This window comes from Haliaeetus albicilla, chromosome 25, assembly GCF_947461875.1.
Source record: "Haliaeetus albicilla chromosome 25, bHalAlb1.1, whole genome shotgun sequence".
Classification (NCBI taxonomy): Eukaryota; Metazoa; Chordata; class Aves; order Accipitriformes; family Accipitridae; genus Haliaeetus; species Haliaeetus albicilla.
Window position 1 is genome coordinate 10,676,965 of NC_091507.1, and position 16,852 is coordinate 10,693,816.

Below are 16,852 nucleotides of genomic sequence, written 5' to 3' on the forward strand. Positions count from 1 at the left end.
ATCTTTTAGCTATCAACATCAGTCCTTTACTGGCTCATGACCAGATCTCTTTACTTTAGTCATATAGCAAACGTTTTTTTTTAGCTTAAATATTACAGGAGTGAGGTGCCTTGGCACATAAAAATTATCACCATCCTGTCTTTCCACAGGGCTCCACTTTCTATTAATCTGACCTGACTCAAGGGCCTGATTTACAGAACATCAACTCATTCATCTCTGTGTGCTTCTGTCCAATTTCACATTAAGACAAAACCCCCAAATGCATAGCAAATAAAAAGACTTGCTTTTAAAATTTGACTCTGAGAGGCTCTCAAACTATCAGATGTTGCTGGATATTCCCCTTCTGATGTTTCCTGGAGGTGTATAAAAATAATTTTCTTATGTCAGAGCCATCCCAACAGGTAGAGGCTGTTAAGCATCCACCTGTGGCTGTAATGATATCGATATGGCAGACTCCTCTTTTCTTGTATGAATGCAATAGAAATATTTACTAGGTATGATGCTATACCTTTTTATCTCTAGCAATATTCTAAAGTAGGAGGTTATTTCAAAACCAGACTTAGAAGTCAAGCTGTCATTTCAACCCTTAATCACATAGGAATAAACCCTCTTCTGGATCCTCTGGCCAACATCTGTACAAATGCTGTTTCCCTCCTTCCTTCCTGGCTCTACAAACTTTTCTCCAGCTTTACTTTCCCCCAAGTATTCAAGGCATGAAAATATAAGGGTTTCAATAGCCTTGTTCATCTCATACAGCATGGATATGTTTATTCTTGCACCATTGGAGGGCTACTTTGAACCAGTTAATTCAATGTTCTGTATCAGCATGAAGCTTTAGCCCATCCAGTTTTCTCTACAAACAGCAAGCAGTGATATCACTGAGGAAGAAAGCTCATAGATTGCAAATTGTGCACATTGTTCATTCAAATCCTTTGATAGAGCTATGGAGTAACAAATACCTTTGCAGAATCTAGAATTGGCTTATAGATTTTCTATATAGAAGCAGGGAATGAATGAATCAGATAATTTATTCACAGAAAATAATTTGATCTCCCTAAGTCTCAATCTCTCTCTCTCTTCTATGCATTGTGCTTTCCATATAGAAAGAATTGATGTCAGCTGGTGAAACTTAATGTAGTTACTTAATCATAGAATTTCAGGGCTATTGTTCATAGACAAAACTCCCAAGATATCCCTACCTTGTATTTCTTAGCCTGTTCAGTCTACATACCATAGGAATAAAAGTGAACTAACACAGGCGTTAAATTGTCTTGGATACCATATGGTACTACTTTTAATCACCTTCTATTTAAGATAATCATCTTGTATAGTGCCATCTTATATTTTGAAACATTGTGTTGGCAAGGGGCAAATTGCTGCCTTCTATGCCTTTCCCTAAGGCAGGGTTGTTTATACCATGACTTTCTCCACTGACATTGTACCAGAACAAGTAATTTGGCACACTATCATAGTGAAAATGGGTATTATAGCAGAATGTCATAGATGGGTGCTTTCTTACCTTGAGGTTGTGTAGATGTCCTTTAGTAGTTACGTAGTTTGCTATAGAATCTAACATTTCTATTTAAAAAATCCAAGTCTTTTAGGGTTGAGAATTTGTCTGTTAAAAGAGCTTATTGAATGAATATGGAATGTTATTTTCATAGAGTTACAGGGATCAGCCATTTATTGTGTAAATAATAAGAATGCATGTTAATACTAAAATATGCAGCTAACATTTCCAAGTCCACAGACCTCTCCAGTCTGTGCTCTTAACTGATCTTGGCCATATATTTCATGCATGTGAATCATCATTGAATTCTTTTAAAAATGAGTAAGGTGTTGGTCCAGTGTGGTGGGTTTTTGTTTGTTTTTTTTTTTTTTCCCCAAGCAAGGCATACTTATGTACAGTGATGCGGTTCTGACATATTTTGATTTATAAAAATGAGATTAATAGTAAGATTTTCTAAAAAATTTAATTTAGTGTAAAGTCTTATTTTATGATTCATATGTCTACCTGTATAGAATACAGATAGATAGTGTCCTATTCTGCAGACGAAGATATAAATAGCTGTTCTTGCTGTCACTGATTTTTGTGATGCTTGTAGTGACTTTGGGATCCTTGACGCGCACCATTTTTCGGCAGCTGTACCCTACGTGCTTGCTTTAGTCCATCCCTGAATACTGCATCAGTATAAGTCATACTTTCTAAACTATGTCAAGCAGCTCCCTTTTGCTTCATTAAAATCCCTGCAGAATTTACTTGCTACTGCTTAACTAAGTAATTCTAAGGCAATTAATTTTCCATTATCATTCGTTTTGCAGTAGCTGTTGAGACACATCCCCTGTAAGGGGTTCCTATGTGCTGGGAAGAGTGCCCCGCGGCTGAAGAAGCTGCAGAACTGCTTCTGCAGAGCTTGTGTAGGGAGCAAATTGAGGGGAGGAGGGTGAGGAGGTTAAGTATTAACTGCCATCACTAGCTGAAGGGGTGGTATGTTGCTATACCTTCACTAACTGGTACTGGTTAGATGGTCTTTTTAATATAGGTGAGCATGAAGAAAATCAAGTAAATATGTCTGGCTCCACTGACCTTCCTTTTCTGCTGTTCTGATCTTACCTATACCTGACTATCTCCTGTATGTCTAGTCTATTGGTTTATATTCTGTACAAATTGAGCAATTTGCCAGAAATAAAGCAGATTTTCATGAACTGAGAATTTGGTGCCGTTCAGCTTTGAAATGGATCTACTGCAGGGCAGAGTTTGAAGTATTGCAAGGATTTATTTGAACCTTGTTGTTTTCTAACATAAACCCACATTTTCAGTTATGTTGCTTGACAGTTAGGAAAAATTACTTAAGTTAGTTAGCTGAATTACCATTGTTTTTATGCAAATTTCAGTTTTGTTTTCAGCTTCTGATGCCAGTTTCAGGCTTTGGTGTTAGTTTTCCAAACCATAAGTGGATCAAATACGTGTAACATGAAAGGCTGAAGTTTCATCTGCATTCTGCTAAAACAGCTGGAATAGCCGAAGGCAAAGGACACCACCAAAATTTATAAATTATAAAAAAAAAGTGACAGCAAATGGTAAGATAATCTCCATCAAGGGATCTGACTGAGGAACATGTTTCCAGAGGCAGTCAGGCTAATGCTGTCTTGATTATCTTTAGGAAAAACAAACTCTTTGTCTTTGAAAGCAATCTCTTCCACTGCTGAGGATATCTTCTTTTAACTCAATAAACCCTTATTAAAACATAAAAAGGAATAGATACAAAACATAAAGTCAGAAAAAAAAGCTATGCTAGAACAAATTTTACTCCCCTTCTCCCCCTCCTTGTCCCCTGAGAATAAAGAATTGAACTGGAGACTGTATAAAGTCTAAGAGGGATTTGGTTGTTGATTTTATAGGGAAGGACTCAGCTACTCTGGAGGTAGGTGGAAAATGCATAAAACCCATGGGTATATGCTTGGGAATAACCTCCTCCTGTTGAAATGCAGCAATGCTGCCACTCTATCAAATGAAAATTAATTTCTCAGTAAAATAAGTAGTTTAATGCAACAGGCTTCACTGGAGAAAAAATGGATAAGAAATGAATTGAGGCTGCATTTGCAGCTTTACATTAAAGTCACTGACAGTCATCTTTCAACTGCCATTTATCACTTATAAAGAAGGACTTGTGGAAATAAAACGCTTAGTGTGATGTATCATTTATCAAGTATCTTCAGAAGCACATTTTGGAAATATGCATGCCCTGGATTTCAGCTGGGAAATGTATGCTCTGAAATAGCACACAGGTCACCATTCAATTGGCTTCTAAATAATTTCCTTTTACCTCCTGGAGCACTGTACAAGATAAAGTGGTTGGAATTTTGAATCATTTTTATAAAGATGCTGTTGCAGTCTACCAAAAGATTTGATGAACTCTGTGCAAACATTCCAAAGTACTTTGAGATAAAGAAATTTAAATCTGGAGAAGGTCTAGGTTGTCTAAATCCAGTTTGCATTATAGCTCTGGAAATGTATATTTTTAATTAATATCAAGCACAAAGACTTGTGGCATAAATGATTTGGGTTGCTTGCATTTCTTACCTTAAAATTAACTCCTGAATTAATAGTATGGAAACTATCATACAGAACCAGCATTCAGCATATTGTGTTTACCACACAGCAGGCAATAAGACAACAAATTTTCTACAGATAATTATGAAACGAAATCACTATAGAAGTTTTTCCTGATCTTTGCCCATTCTGAACTGACCCTATAGCATGACCCTATGATGTTGCTATCACCACACCTACAATGTTGATGTTATTTCTAAGAGCCTCCATTGTTGCAGTTTGGGGTGTTTTCATTACTTATATAAAATTCTGTACATAACCATTCCCTTTTTTGAAATCTCTTCAGCTCTCAGCCTAGTGATATCCTGTATTGTTGAGCTCTAAGACCGAGTCGTGCATTGTAAAGAGTGAGATTTGGGCTGCATTGTTTTCAGTAGCAGTTTGTATTGAGATAACTGTCCCTTTGTAAAAGGGAAGCACCATCCTTTGCTGTTTCATTAAGTCAGGACCGCTGGGCATTCTTCAGACAAAAATAAAGATGATGTTGATGGTGAAGATGCCGCTTCCACAAAGAGATTGTAAGGTTTTTAGTTGGGAGCTCTAGCATGCAAACTGATGGACTAAAATCTTTGTATCTTCCTCGCCTCTTCCGCCTTTTTTGTCTTAATGGCTGTTGCTTGTTTTTTTAAAGAAAGAAACCTTTCCAGGAAATAAGGCAAGAAACTTTTATAATAAGTGCATTTTACAGTGTGCTAAAACTGACTGAATCATTAAAATGTGGGGATCCAGTTGTGGGATGAAAGAAAATAAGAGTGGGAAGAAAATAAGAGGTTACTTTGACATGTGGCTTTGACAGAATGAGAAGGGCCAGAGAGGATGGGAGCATGTGAAGAGGTATTTATGTGCAAGAGAGTGGGACGAGAAATGCAGATAAGAGGCAAGTTGGAGAGAGAATGAAAGATGAGAGAAGAAGAGCCGTTATGAGATGTGCAGGATGGAAAGAATTTTAGTGATGGTTTTTGTCAAAGGAATGAGTACTGTGCAGCTGAACAGTGGTCCAGGCAAGAGTTTATCAGTGCTGGGAGATGGATTTTGAAAAAGAGAGATGAAATAGAGAGGAAAATGTAGGTACCATAATAAGATCCACAAGAGGTATTGACTACTTCAGTGTCTTTGATGAGGACAACAACAACATTATGCTGAGTCTTGTACCTGAATTCAGTCTCTCTTGCTACTGAAGTAACTTCTGGCCCACCATTTCCTTCTGCTTCTGTTCCTTGCTTGTAAAACTAAAACTCTACCCAGTCAGGCTGATGCAGCCAACCCTTATTTGTGATCTTATAGGCAATTCATGTTTGAAAGAGAAACTCGTAATGAATCAGGGTTCTTTCAGTATAACTGTCTTTGCTTACTAGAGAATGCACAAAGGTATGCACTTTCTCAAGCACGAGAAGGATCAGATGAATACAGATAATTTCTCACTTAATCTTCTGAAGTGTCTTTAGATTCAGAAGTCCACCAAATCTCTCAGCTTTCCTAGGGGTAAATCTCTGTGTTAATTTATTTCTGAGCTCTTTTAATTCTGTACCTGAGCTTTTGTTTATGGATACACTCTGAGATTCATCCTGAAATGATACTCATCATCCTGCCAGGCTTCAAAAGGGTTTGGATCCATACTATTTTCCAGAAGAATAATAATGGAATTTTACCTAATATAGTGCCCTCCAAATATGTATTAGGTGGAACTGTGGTTCAAAGAGTGTCACAGTTTATAACCTGCATCTCTTAATTTCTCTATTTGTAAGCTTTTGAAAATGCCTATACAAATGTATTATTAGTTTGGGGTTTGCTTTATGTGAATAGAAAATTAAAGCAAAATCCATTCTTTCCTAAGCCTCCCCAAATCTCAACTTTTGAATATTTACATGTCTCAGAGTTTACATGAGTGTGCTTTCTAGGCTTTATGTTACTGTATAACTTCCACTTGATAGTCTGCTGGAATGAAGAGTTGTACATTTGACAAGTTTTTGGTAATAGAGCTTAGCACCTGAATAGTCTTTTTTTATTCTTCAGGATATACTTTTGTATATCCATCTTGAAAAATCACCAGGAGGAAGGAACTGACAGATGACTCCATTCGTACGCATTTTTTCCCATCTTTCTGCAGAAACTAAAGCAAATTTCACCCATAGGTGACAGCAAACTCTTGGAAACTGAAAATGCAGTCAACCCAATGTATGCAATTAAGTATACAATGGTGACAGCAAAAATGCTTATGTGGAAATATTTTAAAAAATCTAAACCCAGTCGAATCTCAGAAAACCCATGATATCTTTCTGAGAACTGCAAAAGAGCTATCTAACGTGGGTGGTGCTTAGATGAGGAGAAAGCCTCCAGTCTGAGGACAGCTGAGGATTCTCCAGTAACTTACCCTTGAACTTACTTTGCCCCGGTAAGAAGCTGATCTCCTTCCCTGACAGACAAGTCTGCTTCGTGTCTTCTCTTGGAGAGAACTGTAAGGTCTAATTGCTGCACCCCGTTGTCAGCCACAAGAACTATTGAACATTATTGAATGCTTCCCACCTTTACAGAATTGGAAGGGCCATACATGTGCGTTCATATAAATGCTCTGAAACTGGAAATAAAAGATGAAACACTGACTTATCACACACATTTCTGTGGGAGCTGGTGGGAGTGTTAATCTGTGTTATGTACTTTTAGGTTATTAGGACATGAAACCTTGGTCTGATCTGCTTTATCACTATGATAGGTTATTCTCCAGTGCGTTTTGAAGAAAAACACAGGAGAATGAGACAAATTTTTCTTCTGATGCCTAAATTGGTCATTTATGTATTTATTTTTCTAGTAATTTGGTAAATTGCTTAGTTATTTACCATTGCTGTAATTTGCAGGAGGGCCTTGAGATATCCACATCCTATTGTTTCTTATCAGCAAAATACTTCTTATGAAATTAGCAGCAAATGAAATATTTCTAGACTGCCTTATTTTTTTCTCAGGAATATCTCTGATTTGTGTCTGAATAATATTTAAACACATTAATAATAAATTGTGATGGGTTGACCCTGGCTGGATGCCAGGTGCCCACCAAAGCCGTTCTATCACTCCCCCATCCCCAGCTGGACAGGGGAGAGAAAAATATAACAAAAAGCTTGCGGGTCGAGATAAGGACAGGAGAGATCATTCACTAATTACCGTCACGGGCAAAACAGACTCAGCTTAGGGAAAATTAGCTCAATTTATTACAAATCAACCAGAGTAAGGTAAATGAGAAATAAAACGAAATCTCAGAACACCTTCCCTCCACCCCTCCCTTCTTCCCGGGCACAACTTCACTCCCGGATTTCTCCACCAAGCCCCCCCAGCGGCACAAGGGGGACAGGGATGGGGTTTACGGTCATCACACGTTATTTTCTGCCGCTTCACCTCCTCAGGGGGAGGGCTCATCACACTCTTCCCCTGCTCCAGCGTGGGGTCCCACCCACGGGAGACAGTCCTCCACGAACTTCTCCAATGTGGGCCCTTCCCACGGGCTGCAGTTCTTCACGAACTGCTCCAGCGTGGGTCCTTTCCACGGTGTGCAGTCCTTCAGGAGCACACTGCTCCAGCGCGGGTCCCCCACGGGGTCACAAGTCCTGCCAGAAAACCTGCTCCGTGGGCTCCTCTCTCCACAGATCCGCAGGTCCTGCCAGGAGCCTGCTCCAGCGCAGGGTTCCCACGGGGTCACAGCCTCCTTCGGGAACCCACCTGCTCTGGCGTGGGGTCCTCCCTTGTCTGCAGGTGGAGATCTGCTCCACCGTGGACCTCCCTGGGCTGCAGGGGGACAGCCTGCCTCACCATGGTCTTCCCCACGGGCTGCAGGGGAATCTTCGCTCCGGCGCCTGGAGCACCTCCTCCCCCTCCTTCTTCACTGACCTTGGTGTCCGCAGGCTTGTTTCTCTTACATATTCTCACTCCTCTCTCTCTTGCGGCTGTTTTCTCCCTGTCCCAACTTTTTTTTTCCTTCTTAAAAATGTTATCACAGAGGTGTTACCACTATCACTGATTGGCTCCGCCTTGGCCGGTGGCGGGTCCGTCTTAGAGCCGGCTGGTATGGGCTCGTTTTCTCTCGAACACAGGGGAAGCTTCCAGCAGCTTCTTACAGGAGCCACCCCTGTAACCCCCCCCGCTACCAAAACCTTGCCACATAAAACCAATACATAAATGCTGTTAAATTTCATCTTTTGTAGAGTGATTTTCATTTATTACATTCTCACTTTAACAGAGTTATTTTACACTATCTGTGATCTTCCAGTTGTGGATTAAATAACTGCAAATGAGCACTTGGACAAAAAAACACATTTTCAGGGCATGCTTGCTTTTATACCTTCTCCTTGAGAATTTTAAATGCAATTTATTCATTAGATACATAGATGTGGACAAATGTCCCTATACTGTAGTAATTGCTGCAGTATTAAATGCATGTGTTGTGGTCAAGGGTTTGGATGCTATTTTCAGATGCATTGCTTGTATGCTAGAGAAACGTTAGAGATGGAGGAGAAGCACTGTTCAAGGCTGGGTTAGTCTTGAAGCCAAAATTTGTAGAGAAAATGCTGATGTAAAAAAAAAGCAAACAACAACACTCTATGAAGGAAGAAAACTCTGTGTGTGTGAGACAGAAAACGGGTGTACAGGCTTGACAGACCTGTCTGTGCCCCAGACTACACACTGGATGCGTAAACTCAAAGTCTAGTATATCTGTGTATGAGTAGGATGCACCTTGCCTGGGTCTGAGCTATTTGCTTGGGAATTGCTTTGTAGACATTGGAGATGAACAAACACCTATAAAGAATGGGGTGGATCACCTCCTGGGAACGTGTCTTCTTCCCATGGGCTGTGAAGGGAAGCCAACAGGACTAGGCTTTTTGATCCTTAAGTAAAGGAAGATGAATTGCTTTCCATCTTGGGTCACCTGTTGGCAAATTCAAGAAACTGGTACTGAAGTCCCTTCTCTGCCTTGAGATCAGAGCTAAGACTTCCTAGCAGGGTTTTGTGCAAGTGTGGCTTTTTTTTTTGTTTTGTTTTGTTTTGTTTTGTTTTGAATTACATCCTATAGTGAGGCAAAGTAATCAGCCATTCTCTGGTCAGGTCTTTTTGAAGGGAGGTGGGTGGAATAAGGAACAAACCCGCCCCAAAAACCAAGAAAAGAATCAGCTACAGGAATTTTTATCCTCTCCCCCCCCTCCTTTTTAATAATAAGGAGATGTTTAGAGGAGTCTCTGGTCAGTTCTTACCCTTTGTTGCAGATTGTTCACAGGACCCTCGCAGCGATGCTGGGCTCTCTGGCAGCTTTAGCCGCCTTAGCTACTGTTGGGGAGGTAAGTTATCAAACTGTAAGTGCTCACTTCGTTTCTGGGTATGATATCATAAATTTCCTTGTTTGCCCTGTTGTGACTGGGCACATAACAGAGCAGTGTTTTTTAGGAGAGAGAGATGGTAGGGCAGACAGCGGGGTGGGGAAGCATCTTGGGGAAAACAAGTCAGCCTAAGGTATAGGCAAGAACAGTAGAAAAAAGTCAGTTGTAGCTATTTTGTTCTGATTTGCGGGAAGCTGAGTACAACCGTTTTTAGCTTAATTCCGAGTTACTTTAACACTGTTATTTTCAGTAATGTTAGGTTACTAAGCAAACCGAAATGGAAATACATTGCCTTATACTACCCTAAATAATTACATCTCATGCTTACATCTTCCAACCCTTTTATTTCCCCCCTGCTTACTCTTAGTTGATATTTAGTGAAACCTCTGATTGATTTTTCTCTGTTTTTTCTCATAACTGGTCACCACATCATTGCCATGTTCCCTTAAATTCCCTCCAGTTTGTTCACAGGTGAAGCAGTCTGCTTTTGTTCTCTTACCAAAAAGGAAACTGGACTGTACCATGTAATTTGGTTATCTTTTATTTCTATAATGCTACATAAGGAACAACTAGATAAACCAATAGTCTAATGTAAGCTTTTGATAGTGACCCACATAGGATGGCAGCAGTACTTTGAATTAGTAATAACAATAATAGTAGTAATAATAATAGCAATAATGGTAATAATAGAGAGACCTTTTTGTGTACCTTATAGGAACACTTAGTAATTTCCATCATAGCTTATTTAAATGGTTCATCAATTGAGTGGAGTTTATATTTCATAGCTAATCACAAGTTAGGTGTTTCATGGCATTCACTGGTAATTGTATTTTCTGATTGCAGAGGCCAAGTATGGTCAAAGTGGTGGAGTGGATTGATTATGAGACACTGGCGCTGCTCTTTGGAATGGTAACTAAAATGTATCTTTTGCTCTAAATGTGCTAAAATAATCACATTCAATATAGAGATGTTTCCCTTTTAAAGATTTTTTAAATTGTACTTCACTGAGACATGTTATGATGAAAATTTGGGTCTTAAAGGATTTATCGAAAAGGAGGTTGATCACACCCCTGAAGGAGCCTTTTGAAAGTGTTGAACCCTTTCTAATTTTTTTTTTTAAATCTGTAAAATTGTGTTGATAACATACTAAAAACATCCTTGAGGTCTGTAAATGGAAAGACCTGTTTAAATGCGAAGTATTATCATTCTCATTTATCTTGTTAATTTTGTTTACTCAAAACCTTCCTCAAACACACTCTGCTGGAAAAGTGGTTTTCTTTGCCTTAGTCAGTGCTGTTTGGAGCAAAAGAAAAGCAAACCAGAAATGGAGGAGAAATATCTGATTAGATCATAATCATATATTATTTTAACCACTTTGCACAGAGCTTTTTATGGTAAAGAGAGTTGTCCAAGTGCTATTAAACTCTAACACAAAATATTAAATACACAGAGAAAAAATTACAATTATCTGCTGCCATTCTGAGCTTTTATTTCTTGACACTGGTCCCTGCTTCCTGCCTTCCCCACAGAAAAAGAAAACAACAACAAAAAAAATCTGTTGGGAGCAAAGATGGAAGGACAGGAAACCTCCCAGAAATGTGGAAAAATGCAAGAAATTCTTGGAGCTGCTATCTTCTGCACTCTGTAGAGCAGAAAGCAAACACACTTATTGGCTTTTCTTGATTAATGACATAAAGGAGATACATTAAGTACTTAATGTATGATGTCCACTTAGTCAGTACAAACTAAATTCAACCAGACTAGTATGACATTTGCAGACTGTTAATGCTGAGAACTAAATTTCACCATATGATGCATTAACAGGAGATATCTGGCAGCTGTAGTGGATATCCTGGTATGTAGGTGACCAGATTTTCAGAGTTGTGTCAGATAAGAAGGACTTTTGTCAGAATCACAAACTACATTGTTTTGGTTTTGTGTAAATAATTCAGTTGCAAGCTATTCTCTTTTTATTCATTTTTGGTAGATGGTTTTGGTGGCCATATTTTCAGAGACTGGATTCTTTGACTACTGTGCAGTAAAGGTAGGCTTGTTTTGGCACTCTTAATTATTACTGGATTAATCAAGTTAGTATTTAATCAGATCTCTTGCACCAAGCACTATCTTTGAAGGACCTTTCCTAGGGCAGTGTATACTTATCATGTTAGAAATGACAATGGTCAACTTGTAATTTTGAAAAATCTCTTAGGGATGAAAGGAAGCCCTTAAGGCAATGCTGTTTCTACAGGAGAAAGGCAAAGGTCCCCAGTAGGGTACACAAGCATATGGACAAAATAAAGCTGAGTTATTCCCCTGACTTCCCCAAGACTGCTGTTCTGCTGTAACAGAAATCTGTATTTATGCCTGGCAGGGGGAGAGAGGAAATATGGGAACCATCATTAGCTTTACAATCACACATGAAAAACGGCCACAGACCTTTGCACAGTAGCAGAACCAAAGATTACACGAAAAGGGCAATTCTGATGGATTGGTTGTAAAGCAAGTATTGCCTGTGGTGAGGGACTCCTTCACATGCTGCAAAGCTTAATTTTCCTGAGAAGGGTGGAAAGAAAGAAAACAAAAGTGACAAGAACTGCTCTGAGCACAGAACCCCTAAAGAAAACATGGGTGGACACAACCCCTGCCTACATAGCTGCCCAGACTACGTAGCGCCGGCAGTGCTGCTCTGACGATGGGGAAGGTGTCCCAGCGTGTGGAGGGGGTGGGAGCTCTGAACCACGTTAGTCCACCCAGACATGCAGCCAGAAGATGGGGGCTCAGCCCTGCTCCTGACACAGACCCCTTTCATGCCCGGCAGCGGAGCATTGTGTCTCTTCAGACCTCTTTCTTCCTCTGCATGATAGAAATGTTTGCCCACTTGCAGGAAATGTTTTCTTGTTGAGTTAATTAATATTGGAGAAGGTGCTATTAGAGGTCATGGAGTAGTAAATGCTCTGAGCTCACTGTTGCCTCATCTTTGGTGAAATTGTTTAATCTAACATTTTTGAAAACTAAGCTGGAGTGATCTAGTCCCTTAATTTTGTTTCTATTTGTTTGGTTTTATTAGGCTTATCAACTCTCTAGAGGCAAGGTGTGGGCCATGATTACGCTACTGTGCCTCATTGCTGCAATTCTTTCTGCATTTTTGGACAATGTTACCACTATGCTGCTCTTTACTCCAGTAACCATAAGGTACTTTATTGTTATGGTTTTGGACCTGGTCTTATAGCCGGCAATCAGTAGTAGACATGTGTGCACAATGCTTGTTTGAACTTCTTTTTAATCATCAAAATGGAAATAAAAACTTCAAATACTCCTATTGTAGTAGGGTAAAGAGCTAATGTTTTCAAAGGGATTGGTTGCCTTTTCCCTTTGTGTTAATAGTGAGCACACATCTGAAGCCTGTTACACTGCCTTGGCAGCTAACTATTCTGGTTTGTCTCCATATCTGAACTGCAATAGCATGTTGCACCAAATGCTCCCTAGTAGATGAAATTTTTTTCCTGTAAGCAGGGAGAATTTTTTAATTAAAGCTGCCTTGTCCTTTACTGGCTAATATCTGTATACAATTTTAGATAGTAATTTATGTTTTAGTGAAGTTGTTATCCCTTCTAATACTAGTGACAAAAAAATTTAAAAAATCTCCAGATTTCAACTAAAATCTTTGTTTTAGAATATGCAACTGAATTTTCATCCTGCTGGTGACCATGACATTTGTACAGCAAGTGGTTAATTCCACAATTTGAGGTTAGATATTTGGAACATTTAATAGAGAACAGCGAATTTAATTACTTCAGATTTCTGTAAATTAATAACACGTCATTTGCAACTGCATTTAATCAATGTGTGATTATAAATTAGTGTTTAACTTGAATTTAACCTGTGTCTGGCCAGGCAAACCTGGTTAATCCAGTTCAGTTTTGGAAAGAACTAGTGTGTTTTTAAAATGATCCTGAGTGATGTAATGCTTGCAGTCATTATCACATTAAAGTATACAAAATTCTATTAAGATATGCTCCCACTTTAAAATGTAGTGTAAAGCAGTAAAAAGCAATTTTGCAAGTGGAATTTATTCTAGATTGGGAAACAGCTGGTGAATTAAAGCTCCATTTGTCTTCTGTCCGATTATATTTTAAGGAGATCACTTTGCCTTACTCCAATCAATAATTTCACCTCTAACAGTAAGCAACACTGGAACTATTAAACATCAAGTTTTCTTTAGCTGTGTTGCAAAATGTTTTGAATTAACTATAATTGGGAATGGATGGAAATCCAGCCATCAATGCATCACGAACTACTGTTCACAGGCAGAGGTACTGTAGCATTTATTCCATTTTCAAAGAATCACAGAGTAGCCCAGGTTGGAACAGACCTCGAAAGACCATCTAGTCCAACTTTCACGGGAAAGGGAGCCTAGATGAGATTATCTAGCACCCTGTTCATTCATGTCTTGAAAACCTCCAGCCATGGGGACTCTACCATGTCGCTGGGGAGGTTGTTCCAGTGGCTAATTGCTCTCACCATAAAAAATTATTTTCTTATGTTGAGATGAAATCTGCCCCAGTGCAACTTGTACTTGTTGCCCCTTGTCTTCTCCAGGTGGCTCCTTGTGAAGAGAGAGCCTCTGCCTTTGTAGCCGCCCTTTAAGTACCCAAGTTTTATGCTAAATGTATACGGAGTACTTTAGTTTTATACTAAATGAGTTTATAATGCTGAAGAAGGGGGAACTCAGTATGTGGGAAACATTTGTATTTGAATCACTATCAAAGCTAAAATAAAATTTTATCTCGTCTAGTAAAACCAAATAATTGCCTGTTTCTAAAAGCTTCATGCTGGAGGTCATTTTTTTTTTTTAATCTTACTGCCATTGTCTTCAGCCCTTGTCTACAGCTTCACTATGTTGCACTGCGCTGTCATTGCCATGGAGATAAAGCTTGCAGAAAATCCTACTGAATCTATGAATATAGGGATTTATATTTCCATTAATAAGGCGTAAAACATGATACATGTTTCACTCTGAATTTTGTAGCAAGCTGATAAAAAAATTAATAACTACCCCTTTTTAGCTATAATTTATTTTCAAGATACGTTGCTATTGGGAACTGGAAAAGGCTAATGGTTGTTCATGTGGAGAATTATATAACCAGGGTTAAGTAAACTGAAGAAGTTTGATCCTACCGTATAGCTAACACATTCTGATGGTTTTATACTTTGGGCTTGGCCTTTCTTGGCTTATCTCGGAGGTTCTCTCTTCATGCTAACACTAGGCCCATCAAAAAGAAAGAATCACTAAACAAAAGTTAAGGTGTTATTTTGAAACATTTGGAAATCAAGGAGTGATGAAGTTAACATTACAACTGTGGTCTTGTACCACAATTGATACAATTGGGCCAGTTGTACTACAAAGTATCCTTTAACTGCATAATTTTATGCTGTTGGGGAAATAGTGTATTTTTGCACAGTTATTTTGTTCTGCAATTTTTATGTGCTGACACATGTCATGTGACTGTTTTTACTGAGTTTTAAATTGACACTCTTGGTGACAGCATGAATGTATCAAGTTAAGCTTTTGTGCAATACACTCTCTTCTCCTTGAAATACAGGTTTTAATAATACAGACTGAGAATGAACAGTAAAGCTCAACTCTTCCTTCAGGGAAACGTGTGACAGCACTACAGCAAAAGCAATCCTGAGGAAGCATTCCTGCTGCCCACTCTTCCCCCCATCCCGTATTAGGTAGAGGGGGCGATAATTTAAGTGTGGCCTCCATCTTTACATACTGGAGCAACATTTTGATAAGCCATGAGCAGGAAAGCAGTCGTTCCTTATTCCAAAGTGCTTAGGTGTGACCTTAACTTTCAGCCTGTAATACCACAGCCCAAGTATAAAGTCAGACGTGTACTTCAGAAATGAGCAGATTGTGTGGATCTGTGCGTAAAGGTAATTTGTGAGAGTTGAAGTAATCTGTGTGAAGATTACTGTGTGTAAATGGGCTCTGAGTTGAAATGGATCATGAGGTTACTGAGTCAATCCCGGTATTTGCCAGAGAGCTTTAAGATGCTTCTTATTAAAGAAGCATTTTACTTTTTCTTATTAAAGAAGCAACTTACTAAAGAAGCATTAAATATTTTTGAACTGCTAAAAACATTTTGAGACTTTTTTAATAATGAGGAATGTGTGTTTTCTACTCTTATTGCATTACAAATAGAAATACTCGTGATCAAACTTTAGAGAAGGGGAAAAATAAGAAAGAATAAACTGGATAAACCTAGGCTGAAAGCTGAGGTCTCTAATAGATGATTCATGGCTAGTAGGTTGTCTGCACAATCCTCTACCACTGCTCCCCACAAGAAAGTTAATAACTGATGCTGAGTGCAGAGCCTGTGGTTGCCCAGAATAGTTTTCCATAGGTCAGCGTAGCCTGGGGACCGCGGTTTAAAAAGTTGAATGATGCTGAAAATTTGAAATCTATTTTCTGTGCAGTCCAATTCTTGTAATAGTTCATTACTTTTAATGAAAAGGTTTTTTAAATGCATCAATTTTGTAACCATTAATTATTGTATTATAAATGTAAAAACATCTATAATTTTTGCATTTATATTGCTATAATTACTGTGGCACATATAATGTAGCATAATTAAAACTTTAACAATATACACACAAAAATATTATCTTTAAAGTCTTGCAATTTTTCAGTGAAATGGCTGTATTTTGTAAATTTAATAAATTTTAAGATTTAAGGTAATTTAGTCATAGGGTAAGAGGTTAATTTCATTTTCTTTATACTGCAGGCTCTGTGAAGTACTTAATCTTGATCCTAGGCATGTCCTGATTGCAGAAGTAATCTTCACAAATATTGGGGGGGCTGCCACAGCTGTTGGGGATCCTCCAAATGTGATTATTGTTTCAAAGCAGGAGCTGAGAAATAAGGTATGTACTGCAAGCTGTTTGGCTACTAAAATTAAGTACTGATGTTGACTTATGCAGTGTTGAACTTTCTCTTCCCCCAGACAGTCATATATAAACAGAACATAATCCACTTTTCCCACTACCTTGTTTCTCTCTTAGTAGGATGATCAGACAGAACAGAGTGATCTTTTGAGGACAAAATTGAGATGAAGAATAGACATTTTCATACAGACTGAGAGTACTGGTTTCCTTTTTTTTTTTTTGTGGTGGTGAGGAGGATTTCCTTGTCAATGGCAAAGTGAAGAAGGAAGCAAAACAATGGAGGACTGTAAAGAGACAGCAGCAAGTTGGAAAAAAAGAAAAATGTGAAAATGAAGATGAAAATCCAAACTTTTTTTTTCAGAATAGGCTTTCTTTCAAAAGTTAAATATATTGAGACAATTCGATTCCTTTTCAGAAATTTCAAATCAGAAAT

At 38.6% G+C, this 16,852-nt stretch overlaps 1 protein-coding gene across 4 annotated transcripts in view; it reads left to right on the forward strand.

The window, feature by feature from the left end:
• Positions 1-16,852, forward strand: part of OCA2 (OCA2 melanosomal transmembrane protein) — a 219,637-nt gene that overhangs the window by 80,445 nt on the left and 122,340 nt on the right. For all 4 annotated transcript variants that reach the window (XM_069769977.1, XM_069769978.1, XM_069769980.1 and 1 more), the window contains 5 exons: positions 9,358-9,429; positions 10,312-10,377; positions 11,456-11,512; positions 12,536-12,660; positions 16,260-16,398. In XM_069769977.1, coding sequence (XP_069626078.1) covers positions 9,358-9,429; positions 10,312-10,377; positions 11,456-11,512; positions 12,536-12,660; positions 16,260-16,398 — 459 coding nt within the window. The remainder of the gene's footprint in view (positions 1-9,357; positions 9,430-10,311; positions 10,378-11,455; positions 11,513-12,535; positions 12,661-16,259; positions 16,399-16,852) is intronic.